Consider the following 27,027-nt stretch of genomic DNA (forward strand, 5'->3'; position numbering starts at 1 on the left):
CATCAGGAACAGAACTTTCACTGAGCACCCAGAGAGCTTTGGGGCGTTTGCTGAATCAGTGTATCTGACTTCCCTCTTTCAAAAAAAAAAGAAAAAGAGTAGCAAAAACAAGAAGCAACAGGGTTTAAACTGTGTCATCCTGGACATCAACTTCCTTAAAATTAAAAGAACCCAGACAGGGACATTAAAACATTTTTGCCTCAATGCAAAATGGACAAACATCTCGGCGCTACTGATATTGAGTTTTTGGCTCATGCAGCACGTCGTAAGGTTCAAATCCATGACTCCCACTGTTTGACTTATCCACCAGTCCCACCATCATTCACTGCCTGGCACTTCTTCCTCTGTTCCATACCAGTTTCCTCATTTCTAAGGTCGAAAAGCTTCTGATCTCAATAACACAGCTGCACTGTCACTCACTGGCGGAGTTTATTTTAACTTGGAGTGCCAACGAGCCTCTCTTGAGGTCCCCAGCTGTTACTGTAGAAGCTGCAGCAGAAAAACTACGAGTCTGGCGATGCTGAGGCTAGCAGAGTCCCAGCTGTAGGGATCCCACCCTTGAGCGGCTAAAATTACAGTAAGCGCCTCTGCTATGCTCACGCACGTCAGCTGTAGAACAGCATTGCTGTCCGACAACAGCCAACGTTGGTTTGTGCCGACGTTGGTGAGGCATCACATGATATTAATATCAATACATCAGTGCGGACACATCGATGATCAGAATCTTGAGGAAACGCTTAAAACAAAGGCCAGCACAACCCTTCGTGCCAGGCGTACTTCTGCACTCTCCGATTGCACGAAATCAGAAGTGGGTTTTTCACGTGAGAAATGTTACAAGGTTTTAACATCATTTACAGAGTGTTGCAAACAACTGCGCTGGTTTAATTTACAGCGCATTGCGAGATGTTTTACTCGCTATCTCCTTCATGTCATGAGGCTATTTCTTAATATTCCTTTTACTCTCAGGTGACATACGTGGCAGCTCAGAGCAAATTATGGACCAAATCTAAATTTCACAGTCCTTCAAGGAAAATACCAATTTTTTTTTTCGTTGGTTAATGTCCTAATCGTCTACCATTTTCAGAGACAGAAAACTGAAGATAGATTCCTCTCTCTCATTTCTGCGTGCATGATGGCGCTACAGACCCCCAACTGCTATTTTGGGTTAGCTAGCAGCAGGGCGCGAGAGCAAACTGCCTCAAAAATCTAACAGACCTTAATCCAAACCAGTCTTTGCCCGCATTTATAGAACTAGGGTTATTATCTCAAACTGTAAATTACGCAATGCTGTGGTTTTATCATCTTGGAACCTGAAACTACTTGGACCGCCTCAGCCTCCCAGCCTGTCCTCCTCAGCTTCCAGAGCCTGCAGTTCCCTCTTGAGTTTATCATATTTCGAATACATCAGGATCAGAGTCTTAGTTTGTCTTCCTCATCCTCCCCATTCTAATAAGTCAGCCACGATTAATAGCAGCATCCACTGTTCTAGTCAGCTCACTTTGGTTGGTCAACTGGAGTTCTGATGAGATTTTTGAGGTGCTGCGTCCTGTCAGGACAGCAGTGGCGTCTGACTCTGGGACAACAGCATCTTGTAAGTCCAGTTCTATTCATGCAGGTAAAGACAGTTTTTGGATTCAAATGTAGCTGATGACTTATGAGACTGTTCTCTCCCGTTCCCCCACTGCTAGCACTCATTGCAGCTAAGCTAACTAGCAGTCAGGTTTCTGGGGGGGGGGGCTTGAGCGCCATCATCCACACAGAGAAAAGAGTAGCAATCAGTTTGGTTTGTCTGAGACCAGCAACAATGGACCTAAAGTTTCATGTTCCTTTAAAGGGTGTTATACCTCACTGGCCAATTACAGCCCAAATTACAATTTTAACAAACCAAAAGGGAAGTGAAGGCTTAGAAACCACACACGGCCTTTGACTCATGGTGATGCCTTTGGAATAAAAGAGGAGAGTTCAGTCCTCTTTCTTCAGAGCTACACCAGAGAAATGATCCGGCACCGGGGCGTCCGATGCTCCCTTTTGTGCTTCCTCCATGTTTTAAGTTTGCCTCCATTTGCTCCAGCAGCCTTCGTGGAGCACAGCTGGGATGAATGACAGACCAAACCCCTCCTTGAGTGAGACACGGCCGGAGACCAGGACTTGTTGAGGACTAGCTCGCCTGCTACCGGGTAACGACCCCTGAAACCCGACTCCAAAAGTGTGATTTGCGGGTCTTCGCCGGAGGGACGAAGTTCCAAGGGGTGTAACGCTGCGGCGAGCCCGAAGGCCTGATGATGCCGTTAACGGCGCTCATTTTGAGAGGCGGGAGCGCGCACGGCGGAGTTTTCGCAGATTTCTCTTTTTGAACCCCGTAAGACACCCCAGATACACAAAAATACCACTGTTAGGTGTCTGACAGTGAGTACCAGAGGAAATGTGACGATACAACAAGAGCGAGTGTGTCTGCGTGTGTGTGACAGAGAGATTAAGTATTAACATGATGATGTGAATGTATTCTTACCGTCTTCGGCATCTTTCCTTTCTTTTGCGTCCGGTTCAAATTTTATGAAACAACCCCCCGAAAAAACTAATAAAAAATGCGACCAGTTTGCAGAACCAGCAAAAAACTTTTTCCCATCAGAACAACGGCGCCACTCAAACGCCTTCCTGCCGAGACGGTTACTTCTAGTTTGTGATCGAGCTGTATTTTTCGGTCCCGAGCCTGAGGGAGTCTATTTTTCTTTGTTTCGCTAAAGTGAAATGGACTGAGGCTTGATTTCCTGCTAACGGTACCCCTGTCTGCAAACCACACCCAGGCCGATGACAGGACAGCAGCCAGCCAGACTCGGATCGAGGACTCCGCCTGCTGCTGCTGCAGCATCATGGCTACAGACCTGCCTCCAAAACCCAGCTCCCCCGACGAAGTTCACCAGCACAACTACCTGGTGTTGTAGAATATTCTAGTAGAGGTCAGCCAGAAGAATTCAATGACACCGCAAAAAACACGGGGGGGTGCAGCACAGTCAGAGAACATATTTAAAGCTCACTCACCAGAGAACTCGGCTATTTCTTGAGTTTGTGCAATTTGGCAAATATCAAGACAAGCTAATGTGGTTTTACTACTACTACTACTACTACTACTACTGATGATGATAATCAATTTTTATTGAAGTACTGGAATGAAGTACAAGGCTGAGGCATCTGCGCTTTAATTATTTATATTTTAGGGGAATTTGAACTTGTCCTCCTTCACATTTGTCTGCACTCATTTCCTCTGAAGAAAGATTTTTTTATAGAAAAAAGGACAAAACCTAATTAAGATTCAAAATATATTAAATATATATATATATTTTACAGGTCAATGGTTTGAGGACTGAACGACGGATACATAATAATAATAATTAATATTTGCTTTTATGGAATTACAGGAAGTCGACATGATTGAGACAACTGCTCTTCACCCACGCATGAGTTTGGAGGGATGGAAATGATGGTAACCGCGCCAGAAGTATTCAGCTGGGCTAAGATGTGGTGAGCTGAGGCAGCAGCAGCTCACGGGGAGTTGTTCAAGACGACTCTTTGTTTGTTTTTTTTCAGTTATCAAGGCTCTCTGTGACTTCAGCCCGTCTGGAAGCTTCGTCCTGGACCCTAAACTGGCCTCTGGCTAGAAAAGGGTGAGCCTGATCACTCAGAGTAGCTTTGTGCTCACTGAAACCTTCTGGCTGTGTCACAGGTTACAATCCCAGACAACGCAGACTGCTTTATCACCAGAGACGGGACCTTGAAGGCCTCTTGCCATGATGATGTGATAGAGCGGGATGAGTCATGGAAGCATTCGCCACTGCTCGTGCTATCTTTAGCGCATGAGATAGCACTTTACAAAACCCGCATTTTGTAATACACTTGCATAGCACGGTATTGTTTGCTATTGTTGCGTGATGTGTAGTATCACCATCAATGTCTTGAGCGGTGGTGGCGGGCAGAGGCAGGTGAACACCTTCTGAATCAGGAAGTTTACTGCTCGTTTGTATCTTGCTAGTTGATTTTTTTTAAAGTTGTGTATTGTCTATCTGGTATGGTAGAATAACCTGCCAGGGGCCACTAGCTTTCCTGCTAACTCGAGCGCATCTGCTCCGATGCAAAAGCTGAAAAGTTGATTTATGTGCAATGTTCCTTTTTAAATAAAACACATTTAAAAGGACCTGTATGAGGGATCTAGTGACCGGGCCTCTCGACTCACTCCGCCCTTCTGACGATGCATCAATACTGCCACCTCATTTTAATGATGGACGTCATTTTAGGATGTCCTTCATCTGAAATGGATGAATCTTTCCTCAGGAAAAAAAAAAAAAAAAAAGCCCTATCCCTTTCCAAGGAATCAAACCACCCACCCCTTCAGTTTGAACAGACTCACAGGGTTTAAACTGATATGTGCTGACTTGATTGATTTTATGAACACACGAGGTCGGATTGTCCCTCTGTTCAAGATATCCGGAGTTGGACATCTAAAACTTTGATTTTTTTTTTTTTTTTGCAGGCAGGAGCATAAAGTGGCGCCCGACTCTACCGCTAGTTGGAGGTGACCCACGGTTAAAGGACCGAGAGGGAGAGAGAGCTGTAGCTGAGCAGTCCCTCTGCAGCTGTAAAACTCCTGGTCCAAAGATGCTTGCTACCATTTTGACAGTTTTAACTCCTACAAATGATGACCGTAAAGAAAAATTGGGTCACTTTTTAAAAAATTTTTTTTACTTAGAAGTGAACGTGTTCCCGTTTGAACCTCTAATGGCGTGGCGCCTGCAGATGTGGTCACGCGCCACCTCCAACAGTTCACATTACAGCTCTGATGAAAATTGAAAGAAACCCCTGAACTTCATGCGTTCAAAAATTCTGTTTTGCAAGAAACAAATAGCTGTAGCCGAGTGATATTAGTTGACTTCACCGCTGCTGCATGAATCTCACCGCTAGCTTGATAAGGGTGGTGATGTCACAGAGTACTTCACTCATTACGAGACATTTTATGGACATTGGCCATTTTCTTCATAACCTGATGTGGCTCCAAAAGCCCTTTATAAGCATTTAAATGAAAATGTATTTATGGTATTAAAAGTCTGTTGAGGATGCGGAAATAATCATAGCAAATGCTGGTTAAATGCTTATTAAATTAATAGAAACAAAACGACACCTGCATTTTCAGCTGTAAGTCCTCAGCTGCCCAGCAGAGGGTGCGCATGTGCTGTGGCAACGCCTGGCAAGAGAAACAATGAAAACTGAGCGGATTCCTCTGATTTTGCTTCTTTGTTCAAAGGCAATTGGTAAGAGGATTCCTTACCAGGCGCTAAATATGTATTTCATAGGTCTGAATACAAAGCATATTCATAAATAAAACTATCAACAAAAGCCACACAAACCTTTTAACACTTTTTTTTGGGTAATCATGTGTGATCCCATTTAAAAACAAACAACAAAAAAAACCACCCCCCCCTCAATAAAACGATACAGACTTTGAACAGAATTTTGCTTTATTTTTGGTGAGAAACACATTTTGTCATTAAGACTTACATTTTGTTTGAGTCCACAGACCCAAATAGTCTATTTTTGTATATTTTGGTCTACAAAAGCAACGCTTCCCAGTCAGTGTGGAATACAATACTGCAGATCATCACAACACGAAAAGCTTGCTTCATTCTTCCCTTTTGTTTACACTGCAGACACAACGGTCTACTCACACAGGAGACATGTACTACCTCAGAAATGTCACCACTGTATTTGTCGATTTTTGAACACAACCAAGTCGGTGATATAAAATGTTAGTTGGATTTAACCTGAGTATTACACTGTATGAATGTACAGTTGTGTTAGCACACGTATACCTCTTGTCATGGCATCATAACACCGACAATTAATATTTAAAATATGGTAACAAGAACTGCAAGAGTTTCACAATACCTTGACCACAATGGGTTGTGTGTGTTTGTACAAGTGTACATATCAAAAATCCCTTTGGTCTGGATCTCCCTCCGTGAACAACAGCTTCTGAATGTATGTGCGTACATCAACAATACTGGCATCGTCGTCATACCACTCGTTTTGATTGCTGCCAACAGCTGCATACTGTTCATTTCAAACAGAACGCGAGCTCGTCTCGGACACCAGAACAATCAAATTACAATGAATTATTAACAGCAAAAGGAATTACAATTCAACACAGCTCTGCTTTGTTAGTCATTGAATCCGCCACCAAGCATTCCTATTAACTCCACTTTTAAATGCTAAAGAACATCAAACACAAATGAGGACAAACGGGTCCTAACCTTACCATCCAGTGTACTGGTCGTGCTGTCTGCCTCCTGTCCATCACTTTAGTTCAGTATGTACAACAATGAGCCAACAACAATGCAGTTTCACTGTGATGCTTTTAAACCGTTTTCGACTACCAGCTTAGACACGGATTTGCATTTGGTGTGTCGTACTCCTATTTTACAATGTGTGGAATCCTTCCTTCTCTGGAACACACAGTTCCTTGAATGACTACCTGTGTGTGTTTAATCACAAGAAATTATATCTCGCAAAGCCATCCAAGAATAACTTTGGCATGTTTTATTAGGCAAAGTATGACTTAAAAAGATTTGAATTGCCGTTAAAATAGCATAAAAGAGAGTGTCAATTCAAAGGAAATCGATGCACTTAGCCAATGTGCACGGGTCACAACACAAATGATCCAAAGTTTTTCAACAAGTGAAGTAGCTGTTAGTTTTCTATATATACACACACGTGTGTGACTATGTACAGAGAGGACATGATGCTTACTGTTGTACACAGGGCATCGGTGCACTTGTAGTAGCACATAAATGTCCCTGTAAATTAACTACTGTACCCAGTAAGAGTTAGTACATACCGATGGGCTACTCCCAGTGACACACAGTGTCACAAACATTATGGCATTTTTTTTTCTTCATTTAAATAAAACTATTTTCATATTATACATTTCATATTTAGTTACATTCAAGGTATAGATACAATTTGTATCAACAAGCAAAAGTCAATTCTAGACATTTGTGGCTTAGTTGTTTGCGGCACTTGACAAAGGGAGGGGTGGGGACTGTGGACCACCGTTCCGGCCAGTAGTGAAACTTTTAGGTGGAGCGCTAAGATAAAACATTTTCAAATTTATTATGACAGTGAGGGTTTTAATTTTGGCGCGACTGTCGTCGAGTGAAAACTGAATTGGAACAGCAACTCAAAATTGATTTGAGAAAATACGTTTCAATGTGCAAAAACTCTCCAGATGGACTTTGTCAAAACGGGATTTGACCGCATTGATTAGGGCAGCTACCATCAGCGTTCGAGTCACACGGCTGCTGGGCTCCCAATGTGAATTTGTTCTATACTTGTTAAGCCCACATTTGCTCATGAGTGCACTTTATTTAATGACAGAAAACAGTGAGCACATTGGCCAGAAATAGTTAACACACCAGCTTGACAGCAAAATTTCAAGATAGAATTCAATCATATGTGCACATCTTCATAAAACTACCAAACCGGGTTCAGGGTGATGCGTTAAGATCAAACTAACCTTTAAAGAGCTGAGATTAATTCTACAGGGAACAAAATCGTATCTATTGTGGTATGTGAAACGTCAATCATTCTGAATACAAAGCAGAACATCAATCCAGACTGCTGTATTCTAGCTGGTTTGTTTGATTATTCCGGGTTCTGGTAAAGTTGGATCTCACTGTCACGATAACCTACGAGGAGTCAAAACACTTGTGGCTTCAAATTCGTTTCTCGATCAGTAATCGCGGTTTAGCTTAAGTTCAAGTCTTGGAATTTCCCACAATTAGACTAGTTGGAGGTAAAAGGATGGCACGCAAACTTTTAGCCAAATGCCAGAAACAACCTTGACAGCAGCCTTGCAATCTGATTGTTTCACATGAAGAAACATTTAGGCAGTTTGTTTCACCTTCTCATGAACAGACAGCCGGCCCAAAGTGGCCTTGTCCTTTTTCATGAAAAAACAAAGTCAGCAAAGCCCAAAATTCATTTGAGCAAAAAACACATTCAAATGTTTTTTTTTTCTCTTTATGACTGTTCATACACCATGGTTGTACCTAAATGTGATAAAGACATTATATATATATATATATATATATATATATATATATATATATATATATATATATATAACATTTAAGCACCGCCAAGACAAAAATTGGGTTCGCATAATTAACTCTGTTAAAGAGAAATACCACCTAATTTTCGAAGTATTCATGCATTGTCATTTAGACCAGGATGATGAATACTTTCTCAATGGAAAAGGCAAACAGTTGGATCAGTGATGTCATCATGTTCTATTTCTTTTATCTTATGTTTACAATCAATTTTCAAAATGACAAAAACACCCAAAACGGTCATCCTCTAGATTAAATATTAAAAGGGGAAACTCCTCCTGTTCAGAATCCAAAGAAACGATACCAGCGTTTTGCTATACTTGGTCATGCAATTCAATCGTCAGTCGAGGAGAAAATTAGGTGGCATTTCCCTTCAAATGCAATCATAGCATTAACTTGCTAGTAGGGTAGGCCTTAAATGGTCAGTATCCACATTTTACTTCACACCACTTGTAGCACTTTGTCCTGAGAGCGGTAATAGATGTGGCCATAATGGTACTACAGTTTAGTACTGTCATCTAACAATGGTACCATTGGGCCCCCATTTAGTGTGGAATTTAATCACTGGCTTAACAACTGCCGCATAATTATGAAAAATATAGTGAAATCAAATGTTAGAACACCGATGCTCAAATTCAGCGCGGACGCCAACTATACCCATGTAATCCTGCCCTACTAGCCTCATGTCCAAAATCGCAAGGTGCATAACTAGGATATTTGTCAAAGTACAAAGATTGGCAATGCCATCTGCACACCTCTACTGTACATAACTAACTTTAAGTTTCTACATGTTACATGTAGGATTTGCACAAAACATATCACTACTAGATCAGAGCGGAATCTTGCCAGTAACCACTGGTTTTTGGCAGATAAAGACTGAAAATTAGAAAGCATCCTGAGAGCAATGTGCTGCAAGGCACAGCAAAACCCCTCCGTGATCCTTGGAGACCGGCTGCTTACTGTACATCTGTAATGGAGCGAGTCGGTCTCCCAGTTAAAGCCAAACATCATCCTCGATGTCTCGATGTCATGCTTTCTAGCAGTCATTTCATATTTGTATACAATTACTGAACATTGTTCTTGACAAAATATCATTCATTCTCTCTCTCTCTCTCTCTCTCTCTCTCTCTCTCTCTCTCTCTCTCTCTCTCTCTCTCTCTCTCTCTCTCTCTCTCTCTCTCACTCTCTCTCTCTCTCTCTCTCTCTCTCTCTCTCTCTCTCTCTCTCTCTCTCTCTCTCTCTCTCTCTCTCTCATCTCTCTCTCTCTCTCTCTCTCTCTCTCTCTCTCTCTCCTCTCTCTCTCTCTCTCTCTCTCTCTCTCTCTCTCTCTCTCTCTCTCTCTCTCTCTCTCTCTCTCTCTCTCTCTCTCTCTCTCTCTCTCTCTCTCTCTCTCTCTCTCTCTCTCTCTCTCTCTCTCTCTCTCTCTCTCTCTCTCTCTCTCTCTCATCAAGGATGGATTTTCATCGGTTCATCTAAATGTAACAAGTAAATATTGAGCATTACAGCGATCCTTTGTGCAAACTGTGATGTAAACACCATCTCTAATAGTACATTTATTCAATACGTCCTCACGCATCTCAGCTGAACTATGTTTGCATGCACGAAACAGACCAGGAAAATGGCAGCAATTGGATGACTTTTCCTCGGCCGCTCAGAATATTTTCAATGCCACTGTGAGCAAATGTTAGAGGAAATCAGTTAACCTTTTTATTTGGAACGTTTGGACTGAACTGTAAAGAGGACACGTTCCTCTGAATGTGTTTTAATATGAAAATTTCCACTTTTCACCTGGAAGCAGATAAACCATTTATGGTCTAATGTACTAAGAGTGCAAGCTGGTTTTTTGAATAATTATCCTACATGCAAAGACGCTTGAACACAACTAGCAAAATTCCTTTTCCTCCTGACGAATTTCTTGTGTCGTCCCTGTTCTCGGTCTCTGTCATGCACCCAATCATACATAAAATAAACCTTTAGAAAATGTATTAATCCACATCGCAGTACAAATCTAGACAAGTCAATCAGGTTTCTCTGAATATATGCCCACTCTACTGAAGTGTGAGTAAAAGTTGTCTTTGAGGAACTGAACCTGCTCCTGGTGGGGGGAGGGGGGATGGAAAAAATAAAATATAAGCTCAACTGACAACTTGAAGGAGTCCAGAAGAGCTACTGTTTGAAACAAATACTTATATATTATATAATAATATTTTTACACTGAACAGAATCAGCACACCAAATCTGACCAATATATAAATAGGAAAATCCAAAACTATACAATACACCATAGGAAATTATCCAAAGACATGTTTATACTAAAATCAATCAATCATGTGAACCAAAATGTGATGTTATGTTGAATACTGATACTATCTTTTTTGGCATTATTTAGCAGCTTATAAATGACTCTGAAATAATGGCTTTTGTGTGAATATATGTACATATAGGTGTGCACCTGTACACAAGTCAAATCTCTTTTTTGGCTTGTTTTGTGCACTGTCAAATTCTACCAAAATAGTAGCTTTGTAAGTGAGGCTGAGAAAATATATCTCTTTAGATACTGAGATAGTGCTTTACATTTGAAAGTAGGAGGCTTCAATGACAAAGGCTTTCATTGAAACCCATCAGACAACGACTTAAGTGTGAGGTCATTCAGATATAAGGCCATTAAATGTCATATTTCATGCTGTGAGGTATGTACTTACCTCACTCTTACGTTATCTTTAAAAGAAATGCACAAATTTTTTTTTTAACCACAATAATTATTTACAACAGAGGCAGGCCTAAGAAAGGTTATTTATAGTTCCACTGCACCAGAAACACTTCCATAACACAATCACACCACCTGAACAAGATCTTCATAAAAGCTACATGGTGCACGAATGTTGACACGCTGTCAGTTTTGATAAGGCAAATGTTGGATCCACTGTCGGAGCGTGAGTGTGTTGCTATGCAGCTGGGCCATTATTAATCCACTTGGTTCACATGAACTCATGTACAGACAGACTTCAGGGAAACCTTAGCTACCTATGTGAAATTAGACTTCAAGTTACATCGGTCAACTTTGACGCTCCACCAGTTGAACATCAAAAATTTAAGACGATAATTTGAATCAATCTAAATTGAGCTGCAGCATTGATTAAAAGTCCTGCAAGACGTTTGAAAATTGTTCACAATATTTATCAAAACTTAAGGTGACGGGTTCAGTTACATGAGGATCGCAGAGCAGGTATGCAGTTCCTGCTCAGGTACAATGAATGTGTTATGAAACTGATTTCTAATAGGCTGTTGCCTGGTATCATGTGCACCACACTTAGTATAAAAAAGGTAGCCTTCATATGTGAAACAGCTTGCAATTCTCCTCGTCAAATAAACTTCCTCTATGCTGATTTCTTTTATTTTCATCTTAGCGATGCAAAATCAGACGGCCAGATTTTCCAACGCACACCGAAAAAAAAAAATATACAAAAACAAAAACAAAACAAAAAAACTCCTGAGGGCAGATGTTGCACATGTAGCAACGTTTAACAAGTGCCGATCTTTGCAATCAAAATGTTATTTCCCTTATCGCATCAATTTGGATGATGAGAAACATCAGGCCCTCAATGAAATGACCTCAGTTTTGTAACAATGACAGCTGCGAGTTGCTGAGGGTCCGTCAAATGAGGGTTCTTCTCCATTACAGAATGGACTACATAAGCAGGAAAAATGTTACAAAGGTTCCGATATGTTTGATACAGGTGGTCTGGGACGACATACCGCTCTTGGTGCTCAGCTGCCGACGGGCTCTCCCATGGTGAGTTCCAAATTTGCTCCATTTTGTCTGGCATGCTGCGGACCATCACCCTCTCGCAACATGGCATTAGGCTGTTACTTAGTGGATAAGAGTGGTATCCGTAGGACTCATTACCACAAGGTAGAGGGTCCCAGCTTGCATGCTGCTCGCGGCACAGTGGAGGGCGCCTTTGTCTCATTGGGTTGCTGTCATATAGCCTTGAATCTGATATGCTGTCCATACGCGTCATGCCAAGAGACCGTGTGGGCTGTGAGGACAAAGGTGGAAGGACATTCTGAGTTAAGGGATAGTCTCCAGGGCAGCTAGACCTGGCCCCCACTGCAGCATGCTGGATATGTGGCGCTAGATGAGCTCCAGACTGCTTACGGGGAAGCTGTTTGGGATCCTCTGGTCCATAACTCTGTACCCTGGTCAGTGCTTCATGCCGAAACCCGTGGGAGAATGTCTGCATCCTACCCTGTGCGGGAGACTGCTGCTGCCCCTTCATACTCTCATCTAAGCTACCGTCCACAGAGCTTGGGTACAGGTCCCCGTACGAGGAAAAGGAGTCACTGTTTGAATGGCTGAGGCAGGACTCAGGGCAGTGGCTGGGATTTCTCTGATACACACCATGCTCGTGCTCCATGCTACAGAAACTGTCGACGTTATGCATACTACTCATGCTCATATTTGAAAAGTCACTGTGCAGTGAATAATATCCATGGTCACTCACTGAGTCATACTTTGGGAACTGTTCACTGTATGTAACAGAGGCGCCATGACTATTGGTAACCAAAATGGGTGGGTACTGTACACTGGACATGTGCTCCAAAGAACTGTGTGCAAACTGTAAAGACCCCGGCACTGGGCTGCTGGCTGATCGTGTGTTCAAGGCCCCAGCTGCGTGGCTCTTGGCAGGCTGCATGGTGGGGACACTGAGAGCAGACACGAGGGAAGGCACTGAATTTGTCTCAGACTTCCTAACAACGGACAGTGCTTCTGGAAGTTCACAGGCCACTGAACGGATACTGGGGTCTGACTGACGTTTGGGTGCCACACGTTTGACCTCAGAGTTGCTGTCCCCCTTTACAGTTGCTGGACCAGTTCCGCACTTAGCTAAGGCCCCCTCGCTCATCGTCTTCACCGCAGACAATTTGGCAAAGGCCCGTAGTTCATCAGCCACTGACCGCTGTGGCTGGTTGACACGCTCTGGATGATAGTACTTGCACTTGTGTCCGTATGTGCACTTTTTCCCTTGTATAAAGAAAAAGTAGATTGAGTCAAGAAAACCATTCAAAAACAATTCATGTATGTTTGTCACTGCTGCCAACTAACATTAAGGGAAACTTACCATAGGGGCATGGTTGCTTTTTGTGCTCTGGGACAACAGGACGCTTACGAAGGAAATTTTCTAAGCTTGGACCGTGTCTTCCCAATGGATCATCAGGTGGCATGAATCTATGTTGTGAAAATGATTCATTATTTAATTAAAATGAAATGAAAAAGCATCTCTGACACAAAAAAGTTTAAAAAAACGTTTCTAATTTTGTATAAAATCTCATTCTTAAAACGATAGCTTGACAGATGATACCACATAAATTAAGAAATAATTACAGTCGAATTAATAAAAGCTCTCATACATTTTTTTTTGCATGTACTGCAGGGTTGAAAGGTGGTGTACATTTTACTTTCATCTGTATCTGCTCCTATGATTATCTTTCACCAAGTTTTTACAATAAAACCTTGGGTGTGCCCAAGTAAAATGTATACATGATCAAACTGTACTTTGAATTTTTGTACTGTTCAAAAGACAAAGTTTAAAGATGAGACGTTTGTACTTTTACCCTCTGACAAGAAAACAATACTCAATGATGTACAGGTGTACATAGGAACACATCAAAGTTGCTTACTTGTCATTGACAAATGAATACATTAGGAGGCGTTCCTCTATGAACTTCTTCCACTCTGGCTTTTCATTTTGCAAGTCCCTGTAGTTGTCATTTGACACAATAATTCCATCAGAATCATAAGCCAGCTTCACTATGAAGCGATCATCATAGCACACCACTCTCCTGCCTTGAACTCTCCGAGAGGGGGTGAAAACCAGGATCTTCTCTTTTTCCAGCTTGCGTAATATTTCTTGATCTGAAAGAGAAATATCAAGTCATGTCCATCACCATTTCATTAAATATTCACCCTAACTCCATCCATCGTCCGTCACCCTCTTCTTGCTGACCATGACTTCATCACAAAAATCATTCTTCATTCATATAGACACCATTTTACACTCTGGCATGTCGGTTGACTATTTCTCACTAACAAACCTCAGACATCAACTACACAGTCAGTATATCTTCAAATACTTAGAATAGTCTAGAGTAGTATTAAACACAACCCTTCCTTTATATGTAGTTTGGAATGATCTATTGGATTCATCTCCATAAGTGTCTACCGGAAAGACCCTGTGAGAATCCTAAATGACTGCCATGACAATTCTTTGTCATAATTGACAAAGTGACAATGGCTACGCTACCTGTAATGAGAGCGTCAGGTCTCGATTGTTCCTTTCTCCAGGCTGGGACAAACACAGTGATGTCTTTGTGCCCTTTCTCCAGGAACCATTCAACAGCAAGTTGTATACCACGGCAAGAGAACACCTCTTTATTTCCATGGCTGGAAAACAAAACCAATTGGTAAAAGGTTTACTTAAGCTGATAAAAAGGACATCCATTAGAGGAAAATACTTTTGCACTGTGAGTTCCTTTTGTATAAAGCAGACCAATTACATCTCAGCATGTATGTTTGATAGCATCTTACCTCATTGCCACATTGGAGCCGTCGATGACGATGGGCCTGAGGTTATCAAAGGTATCCACGGATTCATCTTCCATTGATACCTCAGGACTAACAGTCTCTTTGACGCAGGGGGAACGGGATATTGGTGTGGCTATACTGCTGCAAGGTTGAATTTCTGGCTCTACTTTGTTTCCAAGCCTTACTAACTCAGCAAGAATGTCATTTATAAGCGCAGCAGCCCCCAACTTGTTGAGCACCGTCTCCACTTGCTCTCCCGAATAGCCCAACTTCAAAGCAAAGTCCATTTTTGTCTGGTATTCACGGTCACTAGCAGACTTGATCGCTGGTCCTGCGCTGCTTTCATCCTCACGAAAATCTTGCACAGTGCTACTCTGGGAGAAACTGGGCCGGTCAAGGCATGGAGAGCGACAGAGTTGGCGATGGGGTTTTGTGACCGCCAAGGGCTCCCTCTTTTTACTGCTGCTCACCAGAACCTTCTGGTGTTGCTGCTCCTCAGATTCACTCTCTGAGCTGCTTCCATCCTCAGACTCATCTGTTGCATGCTGGGCCTTGCTTGAGTCAATGTTCTCCTCCCTGCATGGGTGTTTTTCCATTTTGAGCTTCTCCAACATGGACCATGCTGTCACGTTTGCCTTGACACCTCAGATTTCCACCCCATGTTTCCTCACCTCCACTGCCACCAGGGAATTTTATTCATTGCTGAACTTTAACACATACGTCTCCACTTTGGGAATTATTTAATCCTAAAAGAAAGCAAAAAAAAAGGGAAGTATTGTTATCAACATGTTTAAGACGATAAATTACAACACCCACTGCGTATTACACTATTGCACTTAAAGCTCTAATTTGTATACAGCAATACATAATCTTCCACAGAAGGGTTGCATAAATAAACTAGTGTCCCCTAGCTGTTGTTGATATGCAGTGAGAATTTTTTCCAACAAACCAGCTCATGGAAAAGAGAAAATTTAGACACATACACACACATTAGCCAGAAGTATTCTCAGGCTTCTCTGCAAGTCTTACATCCAAATACATAGCGTGACAGCAAATTAATCTATTTCATAAACTGCAAATGCATTCAAAAATACAGTCCACAATAACAAGTCTTATTCTAGTCTTATACTTGTGAGTATTCACTGGAACATAACAAAAAAGAGGGGAGAAAAAGAAATAAAACAATCTCCATAAAACTTGCCTGTCCCTTTGGTCTATTGCTTTTAAAATGAAACGCAGTCGTAACTGGAATGTTTTGCACAATAGCCCTTGCCCCTTAAAAAAACATAGACTTACTGCTCAAGTAATTTTTGAGCAAGAAACATGTCAAGTGTGCGAATGACTTCACAAAACCCCAAGACAGAAAGAGTGGGCTAAAATCCATCCCAGGGTCTCAACCCTGTGACAGACCATCCTGATCTGAACAGAATTCCTTGGGGAAGAAAGCCAGTGTTGTAAAACAGTGCGGGACTTCAAGGACGCCTACAGTGTAAAATGCAGAGTGCTACCAACTGTATTTTTACACATCCATAATAATAATCAAACTCATTTCAATTACAAGCTGGTTTAGTAACAGCCACACAAAACCACACTTTTCCCTAGTCTTGTGGAGAGCAGATACAATGCAGCCAGCTTCGAGCTTCAAGAGGCGCAGCCCATGATGTGTGTTGCTTAGCAACACAGCCTTGTCATCAGCTAACTCCTTTTTACAAGTCACGACTAACGCAAACACAGCTCATCATCTCTCTTCAGGCAGCCAGTAAACGCAGAACACTTACAGCTACACTACTCTCTACATTAAAACTCTTGAGGCAGCACATTTTGAAATAAAATTGACATTACTTAGATCGCCATCATTGCAGGCCATTAAAAAAGATCACCACAATCTGGATTCTTATATGTATGACCTCTCTCTCCCTTTGACAAAAAAAAAAAAATGGCCTCACAAACTGAATCAGTCTATTTGTCTGTGTTATTTAACCGGGACAGGTCATACACAGATCCATGTTCATGGTATACACAGGTCGGTCGTGGCTACAAATGCATACCATTCAATGTCTGTTCTGTGTTTCTTACAGCATCTCTACTGAGCACAAATTGAGTGACAAGAGCAAACAAAGGTTTGAACACTGAAACGTAAAAGGAGAGGCAGTATTGTGGAACTTGTAGCGATAGTGAAAGACACAGCCCACTGCTACTGCCTTTAAAGACATTTTATGACAACATCAATATATGTAAAAGGGAGCAGAGCTCTTGAATCCTTCCCCTTCCACCTCCAGATTCACAGGCTTAGACTCAGCAAGGCCTCCAGACAATCTCTGCACACGCACAGGCTCTCGTAGTTCTGTTACATAGCAACAAGTGAAGAGGTCTCCGAGACCATCTTTTACATTGCTGACGCTACAAAGTATCCATAAATTATACCAAGGTCAGTTGTGTTACATATATTGCACATTTGGATTGTCTTGAAAGCAAGCCTGATAAATTCAGAGTTCAGGACCAGCAAGTACCATTCAAAAATTTACTTAATGTCACATGCATTTTTATCTTAATTTGATGCATGGTTGATAATCAACCTCTTCTTATTACTTTATTGCAATCTGAAACCCAAGTGTGCAACACAATCAGCTTAGCAGATTGAATGTGGTCTTGAACCGTAGCTACAAAAAAACCCAGTAAAGATGGAAAAAGATAAAAAAAATTTTATACTAAAAGTTGGGCCAAAATCTGAGTTATGTTTAAGCTGTAAAGTACTGACATGCACAAACAACAGAAACTTGGTGTGAATTGGCTTCAATGAGAGATACATAATAGGCTGTCACTCAGATGTTACCAACAAAAATGAGATCTTATTTCCTTATTTATATTAGTCAGAGGGTGACAATTCACTTCTTTTGTATTAGAGCCTCTAAAGACCAGTGATGTCTCCACTGCTACATACCAAAGATGTCAGGTAACAATTATCCATCAATATACAATACCATTAAAGTCCTCCATCTGCCTGAGGTAGATGATCTAGTGCACCTGATAATCTATGAGATAGATTCATCCATCCATCCATTTTCTATACCGCTTATGATATAAGGCTATACCGGTTAAGAGTCGTGGGGGGGCTGGAGCCTATCTCAGCTGACATTGGGTGAGAGGTGGGGTTCACCCTGGACAGGTTGCTAGTCTGTCGCAGGGCCATCAGGAGAAATGAGGGGTTCAGTATCTTACTCAAGGACACATTGACATGGTCACCGGGGGAAGTGAGGATCGAACCAGCGACTCTTCGGTTGCTAGAGGGTCACTCTATGGATAGATTCATACACACTCAAACGCTTGTATTTTTCAGCACAAGAAATATATTTTGTGCAAGCTTTCTTCATCATCTGCACTCAGAATTTAGCTGCTATATTATCAAAAATAACATATGGACACATGGCTAATCACAGGTTCCCATCTCTTAATGATTAAGTTCGAAAATAGGCTTATCATTTAGTACCATGATGCTGGATTGATTCTCTATAAATTGAAAATGACAAATCAACTTTGAGCAATAACTTTCTTCAGCCTCTGTATTACCATTCTTTTTTGATATGATGTAATGAGAAAAAATTAAAAGTTTTGAGCAACTGTATTCTTTCAATTAGGGATTTTTTTTTACTTAATCATTTCTTTTCTTACTCTTCCTTCACGTTTTTTTTTTTAGCGGCAGTTTCTTACTAGTACTTGTGTATTTGATTTGACAATTCAAGATGATTTATATTAAGCTAAAATGGTGGGAAGTGCATATCACAGCTATCCAACACAGACGTGAGGACTTAATTAAGATTCAGCTAATGTTACTTATAATTAACAGCTCACTAAATATACGTGCAACTACATCCACATACTGTATTTATCGCAGTGGCAGTTGCCGCCCAGGAAGCCTCAGCAACTGCCATGTCAAATACCTTCGATGAGTTTAACGCTAAATTCATTTGCTAACTTGTCAAAACAAAATTTGAAGTGTTGGGTCTCATTAGCAGCAGCATTAGGAGCTCAGAGGGGGGAAATGGAGGAAGGTTAAACAAATGACAACACAATTTATCTCATACTTACCATACATTCTTCACTAAATGCGCCACATTATTACTCATATACCTGAAAACATTTTACAGCTGAATTTGACTGAGGATAATTGGTTTGATACCCTCAGGGCCCGAGTTACGTTTAGCACACGCTAACATGCTAACCTTAGTCTGATGTTACAGCAGGAGAGTCAACATATTAGCTTAGCAACACATTAGTACTTCGGTTCATTCTCTTGGTCAATGGCTAGAGTGGCCGGATAGGTAATTCGAAAGACAAAATATCAATTAATTTGCCGCACGCAATCGCTAACCATCAACTGTGTCAGTTAATTCGTGTCTATTTGGTTAACGACAGCGAGCTAGGTAGTTAGCAGCCAACTCAATAGCTTTAGAGGCTAACTTAAACATCAGGTTGCTAACGTTTGTTAGCTTTGAGCGTGTGCTAACATCAACCGGAATACTACAGCAACTTCAGATAAAGTTGACGACCATTTCATATTTTACACTGAGGTGAAATCATAGTAACTCAACGCGATCCTCTACCTTACAGGCAGTGCAAGTCGATCCCTGCCATCGCTGACTTCCAACAGTTCCAATCTCACCTTGTTGCTGTCATCCTCCTCGCCGGGCTGGAACGGTGATGTTTTGCTGCCATTGACGCTGTCGCAGTTTGCTCGGGGTTGCCAGATAACGAGAGGGAAACAAGGAGACTCACCGGTGAGACCACACCAGGGTCACAATAAAGTGACAACGACCGAGATATATATATTTATATATATATATGTTTTTTAATCAATGCATTTTATTTCTTTATAATAGTTGAGTGCTGCACGTGTGGCTGCTACCTCCTAAGAACGATTAATTAACACTTACACAATATTACTCCCAATATTTAAAATATTTAAAATCCGCAAATTGTGAAGCATTTTGTAATATTTTAATATTGTTTAAAACTCAACGGTACAATTAGTTCTCATTATAACAGGAATTTAAAATCAACTTTTATCTCTTCATGATCCTGTTAGGAGCCCATAATTAAGTGGCCCACTCTGTTCTGAATATTGACTCGCTTAAATGCAAGCTTTGTGTCCTCTTGCACGACGGTCCAAGATATGAATCAGACTTTTTATCATCTGGTGGGTGATAAAGATAACGTGAATTTCTGCTACTTGCTCACAGGTTCTGGCTTGTGTGTCAACACTACAACAGATTGGTGATCTGTCAGGGTTTCCCCGCCCCAGCCTGAGTAAAAGAAAACAAATACTGAAAAATATGTCTTGTCTCATTTATTTTAGTATAAGGCAGTGTTCTACTTTGACAAAACATAAACAGACTTTCAAGAGCAATTCCCAAATGTAACAGATAAAACTTTGAGACATTAAACAAAGGTAAACCATTGATGAAAGAATATTGACATTTTGTAATAACCATTCTACATACAGCTACAGTGTACAAATAGCTGGGAATATAAATACAAATTCTTTGACATCTGTTCAATGTTACAATGTAAAAACTACATCATCCGACCAATAAAAACATTACGTTCACAAGAAAATATGAAAAAAAAGAAATGTTTTGACATCTCTTTTTGATTCCATTTTAAACTTCTACCTTTTCGGATTATTTTTTACCCCAACAAACTTACAGTAATGCAGTAACAGAGCGCATCATTTATAGTTTAGCCCCGCGCAGGAGGTCCAACTCCACATTTAATGCTATCATTTAAGATATTTTTCTGCTGCGCTGTTGATGTCTTATGTACTTCCCCACTCTGTAACTGTTTCACAGATATTCAATACCAATAAAACAGCTTGCGAGTTATCCACAGTGAAGGAAATGATCGCTAAAGTCAAGGAGCAATAGCGATTAATCCATCTGTACATTACCTAAACCTTCTCTTGTTTTGGGGTTTCAGTCCAAACAGATAAACATAACCACATAAAGTCTACCCCGTGGTAAAAGCCATCAGAAAACGTGTTATAAAGTGAATTGATATATTCAAATAGTCAATTTTACACTTTATTTCATTTAAGTAACAATACTATGAGCACTTTTCTTCACCTTTGACTTGAAACATGATGTACCAAGACAACAGCTACAAACACATCTAATGATATAAAAGCTTATGTGGGCAAATAGAGGATGAGAAAATGCAGTAAACACAAATATAACTCAGATTTATAAAGTAAAAAGTGTGTTTGTAGACAATAGGTAAATTAGAGACGGCTGCGCTATGGAAACCAGGCTGATGACGAAGCATTATTGAAGCGACCTGGATACTAAGGCTACATATGGGTACAGACATTGTAGAAAAAGATCAATCAATATAAATAAGACATTCATTACTTACAATGGGCTTAGATGTGTGTGACTTGACTGTTTACTGTGCAAATAACGTTTGACTTGCCCATGAAACGGTATTGTACTCGATTCAGTATGATAGCGCACATTCTATTATTTCAGGCTTATTTCAATTCATGTCACTGCAGTCACAGTGTACAAAAACACTTCAGAAGATATGCTTGTTCAAGTAAAAATTAAGCCACAAATACTCCTTCTGATGCAACACAAAAGCATTCATTGGCACTTACAAAATGTGATCTTATTGACGTTTCCATCTATACACTTGAGAACCTTTCAGTTGAAGGTTGTTTTAGGGAGTTTGTTGCAGGCTGCAGGGCACGCCACATCCCTGGGTGGTTCATCTTTAGGCACGCCAGCGCTTCCAGCATGAGGTACACCTCCCTCCCGACTACCCACTTGTCTGCTTTGACCAAACGGACTATATGATTGCAAACCAGTGGCAGCTTTACACACGATATCCTCACTGACATCATGTGATGCCTCCTCTCCTGTCATTCCAGAATAAACAAAGGTGCTACGAGGTAAACAAGAATCTGATTGTAACGGAAAGTAAAGCTCAGTATCCTGTGAAATTAAATCACGAGACACTCGGTCTGACACATCCGAGCAAATGTGTGGGGATTTAGTGTTAGGAAAACCTCTGCCTGGTGAATTGGAGAATATGTTGTGTTTTAGCTGCATTTTATTGTGAGACTTTTCAGTAACTTCCCCGTCTGTCAGAGGAAGGCTCAAAGCCATTTCTGACCTTGTTTGCCATGATAAGGCCATAATGCTACCACTGTCTCTCAGCTCTGATGCCGACAGGAGTACATTCTTTTTGTAACACGGTGAAGAATCTCTCTCAGAGTCCTGTTCCTTTTGAGGGCCAGAAACGATAGCAGCTCTGTTCTCTCTATATGCATCAGGCGTCTTCAGCTCAAGGCCTTCTGTGTCCAGAGACCTACTTCTCCTGTCTACAGACAATGGATTAGGCATGGACTGGCTGAGTCTTGTAAGGCCTAGGTGCCGTGGGAGACTAGCGATTGCCCATGTGTTACTGATCAGGCTCTGCTCATACAAGTCTAACATTTGATAGTCACATTCGGCGAAGGCGTCTTTCTGTAGATAGCTTTCTTCAAATTCCTGATAGGGTGATGAAATGTCCTCCTCCAGTTCCATGTGAATCTGTTCATCATATTCACCCTCGTTATGCATATCCACGACATCGAATGTGACTATGGTAGGTAAGGCCTGCATGTTCGTCTCTAAACCGTCCACACTATTGTGCAAGTTACTCAGCATCTGAGAGTTCTTTGTGTAGTCCACTAGTGCTTGTGAGAAACACACTGTCTGCCCATCATCCAAACCACTGGTGCAATCTGGAGACTGAGCATTAATATTTCTATAAGGTAAAGCCACGGGTTTGTTTTCCTCAAGATGCTGCTCTTTGGGTTCACTGAATTGTTCAAAATCTGGGTCACTTTCGAATGATATATTACTGTGCCTCTGCTCACACTCCACGTTTAAAGATTTTGTGGAGGCAAGCATATTTCCCTTTTCTTCAAACCCATCCCTTTCAATAATGTTCTTGTTGACTGATGCTTGGGGCTTTGGATTCAAATTACAATTTGTCTTCCAATCCATTTCCTGCAGGTCAACTGTATTTAACTCAGAGGGGTTACTGCACGTTCTCGGCACCTCTAGAAAGTCCTCAACTTTATATAATTCAGGACTTATTTGTAATCGACTCATATCAGGAACAAAGGCAGAATCAGTCACATCCACTGTCTTGTTTGCATACTCGCTTGGTTTGGAACTGGGAACTTTAGATTTGTTTTCATAATGTGGACTAATAAGACTCTCATCAGGCGCAAAAAGTTCGTAGAGTGCATCGCCGCTGTAGCTGTCCCGGGGTAATCTGTCCGGCCTCAGTCGGTCCGTTTTATCTTGTCCCTCCTCTGGCCCCGGGGTGGTGGAATCATAGTAGCCCTCATCACTATTTGGAACTGACTCCTGATGCTCACTGGGAGGTGTGAACACATCAGCAATTGAAGAAGTGTCCATGCCACTAGCTTGCTGTGCACTGCTACTGTTCATTAAGTCCATATTGTGAGAGGATGACAGCTTGGCAGTCAAATCTGGATGTTCTTGGTCACAAGTACAGCAAGTTTCTTCTGATGCATTATTTCCCCAGAAATCACCAAGACACTGTTCATCAAAATCTGCCGGTGAGGCCATTTCTTCACCCCCACCCTGATAGGTGAGATAGCAAGAGGCCCTCTTTCCTCCATTTCTACTCCTTTCTCCAGAAACGGTGCTCTCCGTGATGCTGTCATCTTCTTGATCTGCAATTATGTCCCCGCAGCCAGTGAGTGAATCGAAGCTCTTCAGTGACGCAACTTCTCCGTAAATCAGGTTCAGCTGATCTGATGAGCCAGCAGGCGTTTCAGACTTCAGTGCCGCATCAGACATCATCTGAAGAATCAGACAAGGCTCGCTGTGCCCTCTAGAACTCTCTTTAAATTCACTGGAAATGACAGCCATCAAATTAATTTCCTCCATTTGATCTTCACATATCTGAACATCAAGCTCAGACTTTGGGCTTTCATGTTCCACGCTCTTCTCTTCAGCCTCCAAATCTGCACCGTTACATTCAGGACCAACTGAATAATCACATTCAGCATTTGCTAAATCAGGCACATCCGGTTCTGATCCCAGGCACTCTGTGACATACTGGATGGCGTTGTCCCGGACAACAGGCACCTCATTCTTGCACTGAGGAGATGACAACGCGATCATTTCAGTTTTTTCTGATCCAACATTTCTATGGTTTCTGTGATGCTTAAAACTATGAAACAGACTCTTCAAACCTCTTTTCTGCCGGGTGAGGGATTGCGATTTATGATCAGCTGTGGGGAGACTACATTCATTGTGAAAGCTGCTATCTCTCTGGTTGTGGTACTCAAAATCCACAGCTGAAGTGAATCCACTTCTCAGATTGTCATCGTGACTCATTTTGCTAAGCCCATCATGTGTTTTGCTTTTGCAGATTCCTTTCTTAGAAGACCACTTGCTTGGATTTTTACTTCTTCCTCCAAAAAAGTTTGGTAAAATGCAGATACTTTTACGAACTCCAAAAAATGTCAGCGCAGTCCTCTTAAATTTTCCAGGTTTGTGAGATTTCACGGCAGAATTCATCGTGTCAGACTGAAGCTCTTCCGTGATGTCATCTGGGCCACATCGGGAACGCTGTCCAGAGACTGCAGTAGAATCCTTGTGGTCATTGGGGAGCTCTTCAATACTGCGAGAAGCCATTGCTGCTATGATTACAAGAGCTTAAGTCCAACAGAGGTCATAGTAGCTGAATCTTCAGCCGTCTAAATGACTGCAGAGAGCGTTTCCTCCATCTTATAGCAGCCCTGTATTGAGAAAATTGACAATAAATTAAGTTTTCTATTGAACACTATCAAACAAACACATTTCCACTGAACAGAAGCACGCTGTAAAATACTTCAAAAAACAAGTCCGGTAGTGTCATCAATGTAGTGTCATAAATGAAATGTCAGACTCGATATGGCTAACCCTGTTACTTCATCTCATAAATTTATAATAGGGTTACATTGTCGTTAACTATTATCATTTAACTTGCTAATCTCTGATAAATCCTCAGGGTTTTTTTTACATTTTTTTCTTATTCATATACTGTGTCCTCATGTATGATTTGTTGAATCATGAAATAACCTTAACATTACATTTAAAGTTTTATAAATATAAATAAATTCATTCCGTGTTTGTTACTAGCTTAGACTCAGGTAAGCAGCCTCACTTAAGATCAAGGTAAGTAGGCCATGTGGATTTAATAGAAAACCAAAGAACCACCCTTTGTGGGTAAAAAAAAAAAAATGAAAATAGCATCATGAGTCACTCAAAGTTTACACGGGAATAGAACATTTGTTGTTGTTTTTTTTAACAAGTTCAAACTTTCCATTTCATGCATGTTTGTCACCGTAACCTAAATGAAAGATCAAATAAAACCTATGTATCAATCACCCCAGCAATCTATTATGAAACAAAAGCCCAGGTAAGAGCGCAACATGCTACCGAGGTAACTAGCTTCGACGTTGTGGTGCAGCTTAGTATTAACTGGAAAGTGGGTCACCATATTCCAAACATTTCATGTACTTATTTTTAGTGTGTGGGTCTGAGCCTAACCAGTCCAGCTTGTAAACATTTACATACTTACTTTTAGATAAATATAGTCAGGCAGATACAAATTTAGATCCCGCATTAGCATCAAAAATCATAAAGTCAACAAACTTACCTGCTGCAGCTAAAATCTTGCAGCATGAACCTGACGTCATTTTTGTAACGCTTAAGATTTCTGACAATACCAACTTGAGCGTAACGTTAGCGTTACTACGTGAAATGTAGTAAACTCAGAGCATCGGAGTAGTTTAAAACAGGCTGGACTTCATTTGTGTCCAGCTAAAGCTAATGCTATCGTATGCTAGCTGGGCTGCATGCTAACAGTGCTAACTTCACTCACCAGTTTATGACTGAAGTAGGACACTTGATGGCGGCGGAGATTGTAAAATCCCATCACTATAAAACGCACCATCAACGTAGGATTTCAATTATTGCGTCTACTTCATCCATACATGCCGACTTCCCCGCTGATTCTCACAAAAGCCCAAGCGTTAGAGCACTGGACATATTGGACTCCTTTCGATACTCACCTCCCGGCGCATGTTAATGACGCAAACTGTGTGTAAGAAAGTGTAACAAAAGGATTTTCTTTTTACGGCCTTATCTAATAGCCCGGGTTTTATATTCATGAATGTAAGTTGTTTAAAAAGTAAACCCTTTCATTTCTCCTTCAAAAACAAATCATACATTTGAACATTACCTCATGCAGTATGGAAGCTGTTAGGATCATAATTTTGTGCCCTAAATCTTTCATATTATTTTAAATTAATTTACTTATTTTTTTATGTGATGTTTCCACTTTGTGTCAAGCTTTGTTTATAACCCTGGGCATAGCATATCATGTATATAATTTTGTTTGTTATGTGTTTACCATGCTGAGATTAAAAAAGCTTTAAAAGAAAAAAAGAACGAGGGAGATCTCCTTTGAAATTGTGCACAAGTGTTACTCAGTTAAAATATTTTTAAATCAAAGATAAAAAGGAAATTAGATTCTTTATTGTGTGATGTAAAAGTCTAATGAAACTCTGAGCCATCTTTCACAAACCTTTCTGGAATTGCTCTCACGCGGACACTGAACCCCTCATGGCCCTGCAATACACCGTCGACCTGTCCAGGGTGAACCCCACCTCTCGCCCAGTGTCAGTTGGGATAGGCTCCAGCCCCTCCTTGACCCTTAACAGAGAAGCAGCATAGGAAATGAATGTATGGAAGGATGGAAGTATTTCATGGTAAACTGATATGCCAGAAACCTAACTTTAAATCGTTCACCGGAGGGTTTAGAATTCATACTGATATTCTAGAACTTTAATCAATCTTGATACCTAAAATCTTTAATGTACTGGAGTTTGACATTTGTATAACACTGTGTATGTATAATAGCATCCCATTTATGCCATCTTATGTGATTCATTTTTGAATAAAATTTGAAAAAATCCTTTGCATTGTAACATGTTATTTATGTACTTTACTATTCTCTTTTCCCTTTGCAGTTGTTTGTAAAGCCTTTGCATATTTGTTTGCGTGATGCTTTTTATTTCTCTCCAATGCCATTTATGTTTTGTTTTGTTTTGTTTTTTTGTCTGTGACAGTTAAACTGTAGATAAATGCTTTGAACGGTCGTGCTTTCAATTTCCGAGACAGTATACATAGTGGTATTCTGCATAAGGGGTTATATTTT

At 40.9% G+C, this 27,027-nt stretch overlaps 3 protein-coding genes and 1 long non-coding RNA gene across 13 annotated transcripts in view; 1 reads left to right on the forward strand and 3 right to left on the reverse strand.

Moving 5' to 3' along the window:
• LOC147248918 (moesin a) overlaps window positions 1-2,821 on the reverse strand; it is a 16,459-nt gene extending 13,638 nt beyond the window's left edge. The window contains exon 1 of the mRNA XM_086225729.1: window positions 2,510-2,821. Coding sequence (XP_086081855.1) covers window positions 2,510-2,521 — 12 coding nt within the window. The 5' untranslated portion in view covers window positions 2,522-2,821. The remainder of the gene's footprint in view (window positions 1-2,509) is intronic.
• Window positions 1,880-5,780, forward strand: LOC147248919 (uncharacterized). 7 transcript variants are annotated; one of them, XR_015119417.1, is made up of 5 exons: window positions 1,880-2,359; window positions 2,745-2,957; window positions 3,417-3,481; window positions 3,586-3,662; window positions 4,526-5,780. It is a non-coding gene; the product is annotated as an uncharacterized LOC147248919 (long non-coding RNA). The 7 variants fall into 7 exon arrangements; XR_015119413.1 differs by having other exon boundaries at window positions 3,417-3,662; window positions 4,526-5,778; XR_015119415.1 differs by lacking the exon at window positions 4,526-5,780 and having other exon boundaries at window positions 3,586-4,148.
• A 3,755-nt stretch (window positions 5,781-9,535) lies between these two features.
• On the reverse strand, window positions 9,536-19,471 carry zc3h12b (zinc finger CCCH-type containing 12B). 4 transcript variants are annotated; one of them, XM_086226736.1, is made up of 6 exons: window positions 19,403-19,471; window positions 14,746-15,488; window positions 14,462-14,601; window positions 13,839-14,073; window positions 13,280-13,386; window positions 9,536-13,182 (listed from the first exon to the last, which is right to left on the reverse strand). In XM_086226736.1, the coding sequence occupies exons 2-6, from the start codon at window positions 15,354-15,356 to the stop codon at window positions 11,756-11,758; spliced, it is 2,520 nt and encodes an 839-aa protein (XP_086082862.1). In that variant the 5' UTR covers window positions 15,357-15,488; window positions 19,403-19,471; the 3' UTR covers window positions 9,536-11,755. The 4 variants fall into 4 exon arrangements, with proteins under 4 accessions (XP_086082862.1, XP_086082863.1, XP_086082865.1 ...); XM_086226737.1 differs by having other exon boundaries at window positions 19,344-19,459; XM_086226739.1 differs by having other exon boundaries at window positions 19,349-19,447.
• Window positions 19,472-20,080: 609 nt separating this feature from the next.
• Window positions 20,081-25,878, reverse strand: LOC147248921 (APC membrane recruitment protein 1-like). The gene is made up of 2 exons (XM_086226740.1): window positions 25,690-25,878; window positions 20,081-24,562 (listed from the first exon to the last, which is right to left on the reverse strand). Exon 2 carries the CDS (start codon window positions 24,456-24,458, stop codon window positions 21,438-21,440), a length of 3,021 nt encoding a protein of 1,006 aa, XP_086082866.1. The 5' UTR covers window positions 24,459-24,562; window positions 25,690-25,878; the 3' UTR covers window positions 20,081-21,437.
• Between the last annotated feature and the right edge of the window lie 1,149 nt (window positions 25,879-27,027).

The sequence above is a fragment of the Aulostomus chinensis genome, chromosome 15 (genome assembly GCF_037954235.1).
Source record: "Aulostomus chinensis isolate RoL2024-O1b breed Wild chromosome 15, RoL_Achi_v1.0, whole genome shotgun sequence".
NCBI classification, from domain to species: Eukaryota; Metazoa; Chordata; class Actinopteri; order Syngnathiformes; family Aulostomidae; genus Aulostomus; species Aulostomus chinensis.